Here is a 15,830-nt window from a genome sequence, read left to right on the forward strand (position 1 = left end):
CCAAAGTCCTTCCGCCACCTTAATACTTGACCTATAAATATAGACACATAGATCTATTTCCCCATCCTCCTATATATATTTGCATGTACATGTCTTTGTCTAGACCTCCATGAATGCCCTTTGACTCCTAGCTCTTTCCTCCATCTCCCTTGACTTTCCTCCTGCCCTACTACCATGCTTCATCGCCACCTGGGCTAGAGTATACCTCTTCTCTAAGCAACCTTACCCTTGATCATTTCCCACCAGGCCTGCCACTCCCACTTCTCTACCATTTGGGGTCCCATGTAGACTACTCCTTGACACAGCTCCTGTCCCACCTCTTAGCTGCCATAGCACCAAAGGAGGACAGGATGCGGGCTCTGCATTCAGTGGGTTCTGAGCTCAAGCTCTAGCTCTGCCACTTGCCACTTGGGTGAGCTGTGGCAAGCCCATCCCCCACCCCTTCTTCTTGGGTCCAGGCTTACCTTCAGGAAGAAAGCAGAGAGACTGGCTGAGAAGATCTCAAAGACCCCCTGTAGCTCTGCAGCTTCTGAAGACTGCCTTGCTCAGGGACAAGAAAAGCCCTCAACCCACTACATGGAATGGTGACAATGCACATCTTGCTCCACCCTCACAGGGAACTGTTGTGAAGATCAACCGAGAACATGCTGGAAAATACTGGTCATCTGCATACAAGATTCTTTAAAAAACAAACCCACTCACCGCCATGAGTCTATGTCAACCCACACTGACCCTGTAGGACAGGGTAGAACTGACCCTGTGAGTTTCTGAGACTGTGGCTCTTTAGGGGAATAGAAAGCCCCATCGTTCTCCCACAGAGCTGCCTGGTGGCTTCAAACTGCTGACCTTGTGGTTAGTAGCCCAAGAAGTAACCATTAGACCACCAGGGATACTTTAAGAAGCCAAGGGGTTATTTTATTGCCTAGCTTGCTTCTAGTGCTTCCTGAAACTCTCTTCTCTCTCTCTCATTTTTTTTTTTCCTTTTGGTGGCGAGGATAAGAGTGAGAGGGAGGGAGGCTGAGGGACTGTGGAGTCTTTTTCCAACCATGTTTGGATTTGCTGGGCCTGTGCTCTGACATGTTCTGTGCAGAGATAATGAACCTGCTCAGACACTGTTCATCACTGCAGAAGACAGGCCTTGTGGGGAAACAGCACTGGTGTCAGAAAGCTGGGCCTTTCTGCCTGGCTCCCAGGAACAAGGCTGCGCTCCCTGGTTCGCAGGCTGGGGCGCTGTCTTCTGTGTGTCAGTGATATGGTGGGGCTGCCTCACCAGTCACGCCTGAGTTGGACAAGTCCAGACAGGAGTTAGGAGCAGAGCCGTTCTGGAAGAACTGCTCTGATAGCACAGCCCTGGGAAGACGGAACACCAGCTTTCCCTCCCCTTCCTGGCTCCCTACTTCCCTCCCTGCTGATGCAAGACACTGGGGTTGAGAATAGAGTCAGCCTCCGGTTTTGCCCTCAGGAAGCTCCAGCAAGGGCAGAGTAGCTAGGGCTGTGGGCTCTGAAGTCACGGAGCTCTGCTGCTCACCCTGGCTCTGCAGCTGAACCCCGGGGAGCAACAGTCTAACTTCTTACAGTCTCACTTTTTCTCATCTGGTTGCTGGCAATGATGATGAAAATAACAAAGGAGTGGTTATGAACGCCACGAGCCTATCGCAAAATGTCCAATATTTAGTTACAGTGGGTCAAGGATGTCATGAGGACCTACCATGTGCTGGGCATCATTCAGACAATCCGAGACTCCCCTGGTGAGCACTGATGAGACTGACAGCGGACACTCGGGGGATTTGAAGTTACAGTGGAAGGCCATTCAACCTTCCCTCTGAATCCATCACAGCATCTCTGCCTTCTTTTGAAAGCCTTCTCTCACCCACCCTGCTCTCCATTACCCCCTCCTTCCATAGGTGACTCGGTCTGCTAATCACCATGTCTGTCTGGTCCGGGGTCGAAAGTGTTACTGTGGCTATCAGGCCAAGTGCTAAAGTTGAAGTCCTCAAATTGTCTGTAACCATGGTGAGGGGAAACCCCAAACCTCTCCTCTTAAAAGACAATCACTCCCAAACTTCTTCCACCCCCACCCCCACCCCGGGTTTCTCAGTTTCCCTGACATTAATTGCCCCAAGCAGGCTGAATAGCAATGTCCCGGTGAAGGGAGAATCAGGAAATGCTGTTTTGGTAATTTACCCCTATCATTAGATCATCCCGGGACATTGATGTGGCTCTAGAGAGGTGAATTCTCCCAGGGATGCTGCTCGTGGCACCAGGCATAAACCATGTGCAATGCTCCCCAACTCAACACGTTTCATCAGCCCCGGCCCTTCGCCTGGAGCGGTGTCTATTGGGTGGGCTGGGGGCAGGGAGCTAACACAGAATGGCATTTACAGGGCACCCGCTGAACGCTGGGAACTTGCCATAGCCTGTGTCATGTATTCCTCAGGATAACCCGGCGGAGGAGAGGTATTAGTGCTCCGCCTGACAGATGAGAAAACGGAGGTACACAGAGATGTATTGCCTTATCCAGGGCTGCACCAGTTGTGAAGTGGAGGTAACATGTGAATGGAGGTGTGTCTGACTCTAATGCTACTGGTCACTCAATTACACCGATGGTTCTCACCCATGTTACTTCCACTGATCCCGCCTCCGCATCTAGCCAAGGACCTTTGGTAGACAGTTTTCTATGACTCCTTGCGGTATGAAAACGTTACGGAAGAGGAGGAGGATTAGGCAAAGAATGACTATATTCACGTACTGTGGCCCTCCAAAAAAAACACACAAACCATGATAATCCCTGATATTTTCTTCCCCTGTCTCCAAAGCACCAGTTCCCTCCTGATGGACCCATGCCATGGTATTTCCAGTCCCCTCCCATGCTGTGAGAGCCAGGCAGTGAATGAAGCAGAATGTGGATAGAGCGGACTGAGGAGGATGAGACCAGTCGGAATGCTGGTGCCCATGGAGAAGCCTGAAAGTGCCACGGGCCGCCAGAAGAACAAATCCGTCTGCTTTGGACGAATGACAACCAGAAAGCACCTAAAAGCGAGGATGGTAAGTCTTCCTCACCTGAGGCCAGGAAAGACCAGCCCCTGGAGAGGACCGTGCCATGGTACAGTAGAGGGCTGCTGACAAAGAGGAAGAACTTCAAGAGACGAACTGACACGGTGGCTGTGACAGTGGGTTCCGACATTTGTGAGGCTGGCACAGGACAGGGCAGTGGGTGGTTCTGTTGTGTCCAGGGGTGCTTTGAGTCAGAACCAACTCAATGGCATCTGACAACAACAACAGGAACAAGAACAGGAAGCCAGAACGGAGCCCCAGTGGTTTGAATCCAGAACCTGTTTTCTAACACTGCACGACATGACCTTCTATCATGTCATAGTCTGACATGCTTCGGCCTTTGGAGAGGCTTGGTGAATAACATAGGTTCTTAACAGCAAAATGCCACTCGAGTGGGGCACAAGAATACTACGAAGTGAATTCTCAATTGCCAAACATTTAATACATACAAGAGTGTTTCAAAAAGTTCATGGAAAACTAGAATTAAACAATAATGGAATCTTCCCAGGACAACTTTGATGCAAAGTCTGTGTTTATTTGCCATAATGACTACATATGACAGAGCAGCCAACAGGGACCAGTTACTGAGGCTTACCTTCTCAACACCATTTTTGAAAATTATTCATTCTGAAAGGCAGTCTGCTCTGTGCTTAGTTTCCTTCAGGGGCGTGTGCGTGTAAATGGGCTGAACGTCATCAGTATCAGAGGGTAGCTGTGAGGATTGGATGGGTGAATAGGTGAGTAAATCAAGCACTGAGAACAGACCTAAGTGCCAAGCATACAGTGGGCACTCCAAAAGCAGGAGCTCCTGCTGCGATTGCTCTTGATTATTTTCCACCCCGTGGAAAGAAGTCGAGGCTTGGCAGCAGGTGACCTTGCTTCACTACAGGCATTCCTCCCCACTTCCCAGCTGTGTGACTTGGAGTCATTGACCCTCTCTGAGGCTCCATGGCCCCACCTGTGAATCAGAAATAACAACGCTTACCTCACCGGGGACTTGTGGGGATTAGATGGACCATGAAATGCCTGGCTCAGTAGCTGACATATAATAGGTACTCAACAAATGTCTTCTTCTCCCCACCTGGAGCGTGCGCTGCACCTTCGGCTTTTCCGCCATGGGTAGAATCCCACAAGTCAAGGGAGTCTGTGCTACAGACGCTGACTCACTGTCCTTTTCCACCGGGGAGACTTTCCCAGGAGCAGTGGGGGGTGGGGTGGGGTGAGGAAATCGAAACGCATCCATTCCACAGCAGGCAAATCAAGGTGGCACCGTGCTAAAGGTCTGCAACCTGAGAACAGCCCCCAGACCACTCTCTTGACTGCTCTGGTTAAACTGACCACCCGGGGTGCCCGTGCACAGCCGATGATGCATTTAACCACGGGGGGCAAGCTCGATGATTTGCAGGGTTCGGTAATTGAATCCACCAAGGATAATGACACTGACCTTCTCATTTGGAAATAAACTGGGCATTCAGCTTGTAAATGCCTCTGCGGTCATTCGGGCCTGCTCAGCGGCACCACGCGGATGATGGGGAATAAGTCCATAAGGATCATGTTCGAGAAGTCCCAGGAGGGTGGCAGCCCGCACAGCAGGGGCAGCCCTCACTCTGCCAACCTCAACTCCAGCCAGCCTTTCGGAAGGGCAGAATTCTACCCCTGTCTCCAGGAAGACCGGGGTCCCACTTCCCAGAGAAGAAGAGGTTGGGGCCAGAGTGGTTCCACTCACAGGGATTCTGCCTTTGTGGGGACAAGGAAGTCTTGGGTTTTAAGCACCGTCAGTGGCATCCTTTGGCTTTCACCTTGATTTCAGGTCATGTGCTCTCCCCCCACTCCCTTACAACCCTCCAGTCCATCACTTCCTAGGTCAAGGAACACCGAGTCAGGAAAGCCTGAATGAGCATGATGGACATGGGAGGCGGGTGGGCAAACCAGGAGGTCCGAGTCCAGATCCAAGACTAAAGGAACAAGTAGGGGGAGGGAAGGAAACCAGGAGGTCTTGGAGAAACATCCAGAAATCAGCCTGGTCGAGTGACATAATTGGTACCTTATGTGGCTCGACATTCTTGGTGTCATGAACCTTCTTAGCCTTGCTCAATGTTTGCAGACCTAGAGATACTTCTCCCACCTAGCCCTGAGAAAAAGGACACACCTGTTCCAAGCCCGTGGGTCTATCATTAGCCGGAACGGAAAGTTCTAGTAAAATCTGACCACTCAATAATCATTTGGCTTTGCTCATTGCAGTCATCTTCATTGTGGTAGAGCCATCCACGAAAAAGAAAAGAAAGACATGCCCAAATGAAGGCTGAGGACCCTGTGGTGGAGCCCTGTGGGCGGGACAAAGAAACATCGTTGGTGTTCCTGCCCGACTTTCCGAGAGCTAACATTTGGACAGCCAGCCTGGGGACGAGCAGTCTGGTGCAGTAAACACTCAAAGCCACACAAACGGGCCCACGCCCTGAGAATAGTGGCCAAAACCAGCAGGGGCCTTCGGGGCCGAGAGAGCGGGGTGTGGAACTCAGCCCTGCCATTTCCTAGCAAGGTGGCCTCGGCTTATCCATCTGCAAAGTGGGGGGAATATACTTAGTGAGTATGATAACCAGACAATATGTTACATGCCTAGCACATAGAGTATATGCAATTAGTGTTTCTCATTTCCCCCCCTATTTCAGTTTCTTCTAGACAACCAGCATTATTGACTAATGAATTGGAATTCGCAATGGATGATTTTCACCCGCTCCCTGGTTAGCACCCTCGGCCTTTGTAAAATTGTATATTCTTAAGTCAAGCAGGGGAGCCGTGAAGAGGAGGCCCTCCCGGAGGATGGATTGACGCAAGGGCTCCATCGCTGGGCTCCCGCGTGCAGAGCATTGTGAGGATCGCACAGGCCCAGCAGTGTTTTATTCCATTGTGCAGGGGTTGCTATGAGTCGGAACCAACTCGACAGCAACTAACAAGCAGGCAAACACATCCAGTGACCTTCCATTTCTCAAACAACAGTAACAAAAACACCCCGACTCCTTTCCCCGACAACCCAAATCTCCACCCTAAGGTCTCAGCCTTCCTCAAAGCTCTGCTTCAAACGGCCCCTCACGGAAGTGCTCCCCTGGGGAGCATGCACCAGGGGCTGTGTCTGGAACGGGTTTGACCAGGCTGAGGATGGTAAGGGTGATTAGAAGGCTTTCCAGAGGCAATTACACCCAAACTTTGCTTTAAAGAATGAGAGCCATTTTGCCAAGTAGGCCAAGAGAGAAGAAATCATTCTAGGCCAAGAAATAGATCATGTGCAGAGGCCAGGAGCCTCCTAGGGCAGCCTGACTTCTCTCCCGGAGCATTGCGGTCCCTCCTCCACGAAGAAGCTGCTTGCCTCCCATAGGACCCACTCACCCTCCTCTTTTTGAGATTCACAGTCGACTTCTTCCCCACTCCCTTCTGAACCCTGTAGCAAAGGTCTTACTTCTTGAACTGACTTTCTTCAGAGTACGGTCCAGGAACTCCCAGGCATCTCCGAGACCCTGGCAGGGGCCTGTGAAGTCAAACTACTTATGAGAACGCTAGGAGTCCATTTGCCCTCTCCAGTGTCACCCTCTCACAAGGACACAGTGAAGTGTTCCAGGTTGAAATGCAGAGCAGATATGCCTGCCAATAGATTCACAGAAGTATAAAACAAGACCACGCGGCTCCATGAATATTTGTTCATTTTGGAAAAGAGCTATTTTGCCATATACATTAGTGAATTGGGTTAAAGCAGATTTGTTCTTTTTAATTTAAAATAAATACAAAGATGGAACCTTTTCTTTTCTTCTCGGTGTCAATTACCAGCATGACAAATTTCTGTAGATGGAATTCACATACATGGAAACTCTTTTTGGGGGGGGTCACCTTTCAGTCATTTTGAGGAGGAAAAGGGGGTCCTGTATGACAAAGTTTGAGAACTGCTGCCTAATTGTCATCCTGATCCAGCCCTCTCCAGCGGCAAGTTTCTGTCCATTATTGGGAGAAGACGTGCCAGGTAGCCAGCCCTTTGATGGGACCTTTTGGGCTTTCCTGGCTTGGCATGTCAGGGGCCTCCCACTTGTCTCTCCTTTCTGTGAAAACCTTCCATGTCTGACCCTGCCCCTTTCTCCCTGTCCCCTGGGAGAGAGAAGTGTCCAAAGGAGGCTTTTGGTGTCCAGAAGTTAGGGTCCAGATGATGGACCCCACACCCTGGACTTGGACGTACCGAGCATCTTTTCACCTACTTACAGGCCATGTGTAGATCTAACCCGGGGAAGCGTCTATTGAAATCCTCTGCTCATTTTTAAAATTAGCTCTTTGTCTTTTTATTGCTGAGCGGCTAGGAGTTCTCTGTGTGATTTGGATAGCAGTTCTTCTGTGTTGGAGAGAGCATACAGTATGCAGAGGAAATACTGGCTGTACACATCAAATTAACCAAGCAAGCAGGCACTCAACGGAGAAGCCACAGGTTGCAGATACAATGCCTGGAGGGGCGCGTAGCAGACACTAACATGAACATGACAGACAATGTGACATTGTAAAGTAACTCAGGAGACTTCTAAAGGCTAGGCCTCAGTTGTTTTCCAGATTAAACCCCCCACCCCTCCTGCAAGGTGGGGTCCAAGAGACTCACACAGCAAGGCCACTAGTAGCCCCTAGGTGACCTGCAATCATGGTCCCAGCACTGACCCAGATTTGGTACAAAGAATAAGGAGTTTTGAGCAGGCCCAACAACAGATGCTGACTACTCAAGATGCCCTTGGTGCAAACACCATCGTATATTTTCAGACACCCACTTGGCCCAACACTGGGCACCCCCCCCGAAAAGGGGGGTCAAAGGAAGAGCTTGTATAAACCAGGGAAGTGGTTTGGAACCTCGTTCCCCCAAACCCTTAAAATTGTGCCTAACATGTTGTTAGATATCTTTTATTTATTTCGTTCTAATCGTGCACCCACTCAAATCCTTTTCAGTAAGGGGGTGGAAAAGCATGAATGACTAACTACACCTGCCAATGAAAAGGCCTCCAATTTAAAGAGGGAAACGTGAAGTCTCTGGAGCTCAGGGGCTTGCCAAGGTCACCCTCCAGGCATGTGTCAGCGGAGGGGAGCGCAGCATATTGTCAGCGCCCTTTAGATTCCTCCGTGCTCCCTCCCACTCTCGAGAAATCCTTTTAAATCATGTCTCCCTCCTCCACCGTGTTTGCAACACCTCCCAATTTAGCCTTCTCCCTGAATTTCATTAGTGTCCCATTTAGCGACTCTTCCCCATTGCCCAGGCGGCGCTAAGCAGGAGGAGGTCGAGTTGGCCACAACGGGCTCCTGCCTCCTTGTTGGACCCATGGAAGAGGAGGAAGGGGGTCCCTGGGACACAGGCCCAGATCCCCTGGGAGTCCAGGCCTTAAACACAGATTGGGGCCAGGTGGAATGACTCCAGAATTATGAGGGCCTCTTGCTGATGAGCACGGATTCCTGGGGGTCCCACTTCCACCCAGCACGCCTCTCCTTGGAGAGCAACCTTTAGCTGTACAATCTCCTGGGTGAGAATGGGGCTACCCCTGTTGTGGTCCCTCACTCAGCACCTAGCATGCTGCAGGCCTATGGTAAGGACGCAACATCTTTATTACATAATGAAAACAAATGATTAAATCAGCAGGACTTTTTAGGTGGGAAGCTTAGACAAGATAGCTAGTCTCTCCGCGCCTGTTTCCTTATCTGTAGAATGAAGGTAAATGATCACGTCTGCTGTCGCCCAGCCATGGAGGCATTGCTGACTCACAGTGATCCCCCTGCGGGCTTCTGAGGCTGGAACTATTTATGGGACTGGAAAGCCTGGTCTTACTCCCTTGGAGCTGCTGGTGGTTTTGAACTGCCAACCACATGGATCATAGCCCAACGTGCTACCACTACATCACCAACAGTGACTGCTCACCAAGTACCCATGTTTCCCCACATTTCCCAGCACACGGAAAGCCAGGCAGGGCCATGTGACTCATTCTGGCCACAAAGCCAGGTGTTATTTCGGGGCTGCTGCATTTAGCAGCTGGTGGCCAAGCGCAACTCTCACTTCTACCCAGAAGGGCACATGGCTGAGTGGTCATTGCCATGGTCCTGAAGGCACTAGGGAGCTCAGAGGGCTAGACATGGAGCGAGAGCAAGAAATAAATCTTTGCTGTGTTAAGCCACCAGAATCCCGAAGTTAATTTATTGTTGCAGAAGAACAGAGCCTAACTAGATTTATCCTTCAACCTTGTAAGATTGGGGATTAGAAAAAGTGCTTGGTATTCAGTAGGTTCACAGTAGACTGATGTCAATAAGAGGCTCACTGCCTCAGTCCCGGATGCCTTTCTCTGACTCTTCAGCCTTCTGCACTATCACCCAGCCTCCCTTGAGGACTCTGCTTTCTCTGGGCCGTTAGCCCTCCAGCTCGAGATATCCTTCCACGTTTCCCTAATGACCCCTTCCTACGGATTCGATGGCTGCCGTCTACATGGCAGGCCACTCTCTGCCCAACCGCATGCCCAACTCTGTCTCAGGGCTCCTATTGCTTTGTTTTTGTAGGACTCGTTTAATGACCGGGGAGAAGAAAGCCTATCTTTTGCTTTACGAACTCAAATTCCTCAAGAAGCCATTCTTCTATTTTGTTTTTCTGGGTTTAAAGAAAAATGTTTTCTTGTAGATGAAATCTAGGAGAGGCAAATTTAGAGCGAAAGTAATTGACACATTGTTTCTTAGAGGTAAGACAGGTGGGGTGTGAGAGGCAAGGGGGCGCCAAGGAGAATGCGAGCTAATAAGCGGAAGGAAGAAGATGTTCTAACATGGATTGTGGTCATGGTTGCACACTCTTCTTGATATGCCTGCACTCTTGAATTGTATAATATGTGGATGATATCCCAAGAAAGCTGTTTCCCAAGAGAAAGACATCATTCCTCTAGCTCTCCAGAACCAACCTCCCTGCCAGGCCGTCAGTGCTGCCTCCCAGTGAGCCCCGGAGAGCTTCCCACACTGGCACTGCTGATGGGAGCAGAAGGCCCAGGCCGGTGGCCTCCGCCCGCTGACCATGCAGCTCACAGTCTGACTCAGAACCCGACACCTCTAGAGCTCCTCGAGCTATAGGAAATATCAACATACCCAAATGATGCACAACACCCCCCACCCCCTTTAAGCAATCAACTAGCTTACCAGCGGGTCATACTCCCAAAACTGGTTGCATTTCAAGGTCTGTCATGTGAATACTCTGGCCTTATGTCTCCAATTTCATCCCAGTCCAGCTTCAGATATGATTACCAATCTCCAAGCCCTATAAGATGGTCTCCTGGACAATGGAAAGATCCTGATCGCCACCGCTACCTCTCTGGTCCTGAACCTGCAAGCTTTCAGAACTTCCATTCTCATCTCTGCTGGACATCCGATCTTCAACTGCCAGCACCTGCTACCACACTGGCTCCCAGCAACCTTTGTTACTTACCACCAATCGTCCCTTACTGCTGCTGTTCCCTGGGAGGCATCTCCCACTATGGCCTGACACCCTCCTTGTCTCATCATGCTTTGTGAGAAAAACCTTGAACTGAAATACATGTGTTCAGATCCCAAGATGGACTTTCTCATCCACAACACGGGTTTTCAGTGGAGGACACAGAAAACCAGAGCAAAGGGACTGACCTGGCTCCATGTTAGCTGGTTCCAAAGAGTCAGCAGTGTCCGTGGTCCCTGTCGCTCCCCCTCCTGGGCCATCGGATCCGGGAACGTAGTAGCAGGGGCAGGAGTCTTTCTGTTGAAGCAGAGAAGACATACCCAACTGAGAAAGCTGGCAGGATAACGCCAAGCCCTTTCTCACACACTTCTTCCCCACAGATTGTCAGAAAGAGAAGCAAGCAGCGTCCTAAACACCCTGCGAATCCACACAGGGCAATTCCTCATGCAGCTCTGCCCAGGAAACCCTGCGCCTTTCCTGTTCTTCTGTTGCATCTGCTGCGTGGCTAGTACTCTTGCCTTAGTCATTGTTTACACTCCTGTCCCCCTCGCGGATCAGAGACCTCACGGACAGTGATGTAAGGTCAGTCTTTGTTACAAATGTCATTTAAAAACGAAGGGCTGGCTGTGTGCTGTACATGAAGCAGTGGGCTGAGACTGCAGTTCTGTCTGATTCACCAGGAAATAAGTCACTTCATCCTCTTTGATGCTTGAAGCTGTCAAGTGGCCCAATCTTCCCCGTCACAAACCACACGGATCTGTTGGGCTGAGCGTTTTAGTTGGGAACTGTGCACAGTCTTCTGATCCTGCTTCTATTGCTGATCATATGGAAACCTCTGGCAACTGGTTCCATCTGCCCCCGCCCCATGCCTCAGTTTCCTCATCTGAAAGAGGAACCTCCTGAACCAGGGGACACAGGAGGTCCTTTCTGTTCTTAAAACTCTGTGTCCGAATTTGATTCCTCACCACTCTAGTAATTAAGAGAAGCAGCCCTGGCAGCTTAGTGGGTGATGCATTGAGTTGCTAACTACAAGGTGGGCAGTTTGAAATCACTAGCTGCACCCCGAGAGGAAAACGAGGCTTTCTGATCCTGAGAAGAGTTACAGTCTTAGGAACCCACAGACATGGTTCTACTCTGCCTGACAGGGTACTCATGAGTTTCTATGAACTGGATGGCAGTGAGTTTGGTTTTTGATTAATGCCAACAAAGATACCTGTACCAGAAAAGGGCCATCAAATGTGTAAAAGAAATTTTCATTCAAAAGCAGAGTGAGGGAAGGTTTGAGGATTTTAAGTCCTTCGCCTTAAACCATTATAAGAAGAAAACTTGGGCTTTGGATCCAAGTCCCCAAAGGCTTGGGGTTGGTGTCGGTACATTCTACCCTGCTTCTGCGCACACTCACTCAAGGCACTAGGAAATGCCTTTTAAAAAAATATATAAAAAACACGAAGCTAAATAACAAGGCATGAAGGATGTATTTAGCAATCTCATGTAAACAGTCATTATTTAAGAAGTTCCCCAAATGCATATTTGCCAAATATTCCTAGAAATTCTAGCTAAGACAGCCATTATTATCTATTACAAAGTGAAAAATTACTGGCAATCCCCATTAAAAACAAAATTCTCCTGAGTGTGTAATTTTGCTAGCTTCATCTGCATTACATTGATTTATTATAGATGTTCTTCATTATATTATAGATATGTTTATTATAGATGTTCTTCACTTGACAGAGGGACATTCCCCAGCTCTTACCAAGTACAGAATGTCCCTTCCCATCTGCAGGGGGAAAATTGTCGAATACTCTCAGGCTAGAAGAACTGGGGCTGGGTGTGGGTGTGGGTGGGTGTGTGCATGTGTGTGGTGGGAGAATGATACAAAATGGACATGGGAGCATGGAAGTAAACTTTAAAAAATTCTTGCAAACAATGTTATCCCTGACTGCCACCCAGTTGAATCTGACTCACAGGCACCTTACAGGGGCACACAACTGCCCCTGTGGAGTTCTACGACTCTTAACTCTTTACAGGAATAGCAAGTCTCATCTTTTCTGCAATACAATGTCGTATTCAGACAACAAAGCGTAGTAGTACAATTAGTTCAGTTGATGCTACTAACTAAAAGGTTGGTAGTTCAAGCCCACCTGCTGGCACCTCTGAAGACAGCCCTGATGACCTGCTTCTGAAAGACCGCAGCCATGAAAACCCTACAGGTAAGTCCTAATGTGAAACTCTGTTGACTCAGAGGCCATCAGAATCCACTCAACAGCAGCCGATAGGATATGATTTCCACTTCACATATGCTCAAATCAGTACTAATGGCTGTGCTAATTACCTAATCTGGTGTCAATTTGGGACTTCAGAGGATTAAGAGTGAAGGGGTGGAGTCTAGTCTGTCAATCAGGTCATAGCCAATGAGGCCTTTGTGTAGGTCTGGTCTTCTCCTGAGGGTTTGGGGAATTCCTGCATTTCCTCCATGGAGGCAGGGGACACTTCTCTTTCTCGGGCTCACTCCCTGAGAGACTCTCTACTGACAAGACACATGGAACCACACAGATAAAGACCCTGTGCCCTGGGAACTGGCAGAGCCACGTGGAAACCCCTGCCAATACTGAGATTCTTCTACCACCACTGGATCCACAAGACTTCCCACCCACTGGCCTGTGATCTTCCTGCATCCCGCCGCATTGCATGTGTTTCATGAGTCTGCAGAGGACTTTATAGATTGGTATCGGACATCTGGGCTAATATCTGACTTATGGACTTGATCTGGACTGGGCTGGGATGTTTTCTTAATGTCCAATTGCTCTTGTATATAAACCTCTTCCTTGCACACATAGGTGTGTTTATGAATTTGTTTTTCTAGTCTACCCAGACTAACACAGTGGCTACTTTGCATTTAGTCTATTTACCATGCCTTACTCATTAGACACTTATCTCATGAAGTTTAAAGAGGGCAAGGCCGTTGTTTGGCTTCACGGGCACACCGAGTCATTTTTTCTTGTGCCTGAGCCTCCACTTGAGTGTCCAGGGTTTTATGGCTTTCAGGACTCAAGAGGTATTGGTTTTGCCTCTAGGGATCCCACTGGGGTGACTCTCACTTGGGGTCTTTCCCAAATTCCTTTTTATCATACAGGCTGTGAAATTTAAGTGGAGGTGTGAGGTCTTTACACCTGTGCAATCTCATTTCAACCCTCAAAACAGCTGCAGGAAGCAGCGCAGCCTGTCGCCATAGAGTCAAGGCTGAGTCATGATGACCCCCACCCCCCAGCCAGATCGTTTTCAAGGCCTGTTTTTTTGGGGGAAGCTATTTTCCCAGTCTTTCTTCTGAGCTGCCTCGGGGTGAAGAGGAACCTCCACATTTCCGTTAACAATGGAGAGTGTCACCCCATGCATGACCCCAGGCCTCCAGGCAAGCCTTGCCTTTCCAGATTGACTGACAGCTGAGGAAAGGAAGCTTTGAGATTTTGAAGCTGATTTCCACTGAGCCCCCAAAGAGAGCACAGTGGAGCGCAGGGGAGACAGGATCCCCCCCTACCCTTTCTCTTTCTGGGTGAGCCATAGAGTGTGCTGACACGTGGTGCGCAACGATGCGTGTACACCTGACACACCATCTTTCCGCTCCCAACGCGCCCTTGCTAGGCGCGATGGTATGTGACGCGTGACTCTCTCGTTAGCTGCCTGTTGGGAGAACCCAGGTGAAGGGACGGTACAGTTTCGGTCCTCACTGAAGTCTCCTTGTTTTTGTTAGCTTCCCTGACAACCACCATATATCAGAAAGAGAGATGCCCCTTCTTCTCTGCCCTCTGACCCCCACCCCAATCCCTCCTGTTTTGGTCTTTTCCTTAACAGCTAAAACGAAACAAAACAACCCAAAACGAGTTCACTGCCATAGAGTTGGTGCCAATTCATAGCGACCCTAGAAAGCAGGGTAGAACTGCGCCCTCTGAGTTCCAGAAACAAACTCTGACAGGGAGTAGAAAGCTCAGGGTGGCTGGCAGTTTCAAACTAATGAGATTGCAGTTAGTTGTCCAACTCCTAACCGCTATACCACCAAGGCTCCTGCCTGAGCAGCTAAGCTGCAGGAACAGGACCCGGAAACCCCAGGAATGTCCTTTGGTTGCAGAGGCATCTGCTGGGGCCACATGGAGAGTGTCAATAGCTCAGACGGTCTCTGGCCTCAGACTTCATTGAGGAGGACCCCCCCCGGGGGCCTTTCCTGCACCCAGGACCTGGCCAATCACCCCCTCAGCCTGGAGATGATTGGGAATCATTCCATCCAGCAGCACGCTTTCTTTAAAGGAGGGGCAAACACTTGCCGCATTCTAGACGCTGGGGACACGGATAGCTGGGCATGACCACTGAGCACCCACGGTGTGCTTTCTGAGAGGAAGCCCGCGCAGGGGCAAAAACTGAAGTCGAGCAAAACAGTGCAAAAAAGCTGGCTTATGCAAAACAGTGAGTCTGAAGTGTATTTCACCCAATACGGCTGGACAGCCTTGAGCAAAACGTGACTTTCTCTAAGCTTCCTGGGATCCTGATGGACATTTTTTTAAGGTACAAGCCCCTCCATACAGGCCTCCTTTGTTCATCTTGTCGTTCTGTGTTCAATACTGCAGGCGTTGCCTTGTCATGAAGGTCGTTCTCCCACGTGTGCAAGCTTATCAATGGAAGAAATGGGCTTTGGGGGCTCGGAGGGAAAGCGGTCGTGGGAGCAAGTTCTCTCCCCTTTGACCTCTCCCCCGTCGATGTGCCCCCGGAGCCATTTGCACACCTTCTCTTGCACCAGACCGGGAGCCCTTGGAGCCAGTGAGTGCTGGATCTTGACTGGCCCTGGACAGCAGCGGTACTCACGATCCACCTGAGCTAGCTCGTCCTGCGAGCCAAACAGCCCACAGCATCTACAGTCCCCTGGGATCTTCTTTGCCCAGCCAGGTTTGGAGAGTGACTTTCAGCAACACCCCCAGAGCTCACCCCGGCCTCTGGAAACCATCGCATGATGCTGGAACTCATTAGCACGGGCTCTTTGGCCTGGTTACTCTGCCGATAGCTTTGGTTTCTAATCCAAACCAATTATACATGCCGACATAGAACATCTTAATAATCTCTGGACACATCAGATGGGGTTGGGAGATTGGGGGGGGGGGTCTACTGGGAGGTGGAAGGTGCATGGCCGAAGGGAAAGAAATGAAGCATCCAAACTAGATTCGGATCCTGCCTTTGAGACGACAGAGCCTAGTGCTTGGGGTCAGGACAAATGCCCAGTAAAGGAAAGGTTAATTCGCCTCTCTCCTCCTGACCCCAGAGGAAAAGC

General features: G+C 49.8%; 1 protein-coding gene across 4 annotated transcripts in view; it reads right to left on the reverse strand.

Moving 5' to 3' along the window:
- The window catches only part of TENM4 (teneurin transmembrane protein 4), a 913,628-nt gene that overhangs the window by 577,796 nt on the left and 320,002 nt on the right, over positions 1–15,830 (reverse strand). For all 4 annotated transcript variants that reach the window (XM_075546361.1, XM_075546358.1, XM_075546360.1 and 1 more), the window contains exon 3: positions 10,708–10,816. In XM_075546361.1, the coding sequence (XP_075402476.1) occupies positions 10,708–10,717 (10 nt within the window). In that variant the 5' untranslated portion in view covers positions 10,718–10,816. The remainder of the gene's footprint in view (positions 1–10,707; positions 10,817–15,830) is intronic.

The sequence above is a fragment of the Tenrec ecaudatus genome, chromosome 4, assembly GCF_050624435.1.
Source record: "Tenrec ecaudatus isolate mTenEca1 chromosome 4, mTenEca1.hap1, whole genome shotgun sequence".
Taxonomy (NCBI): domain Eukaryota; kingdom Metazoa; phylum Chordata; class Mammalia; order Afrosoricida; family Tenrecidae; genus Tenrec; species Tenrec ecaudatus.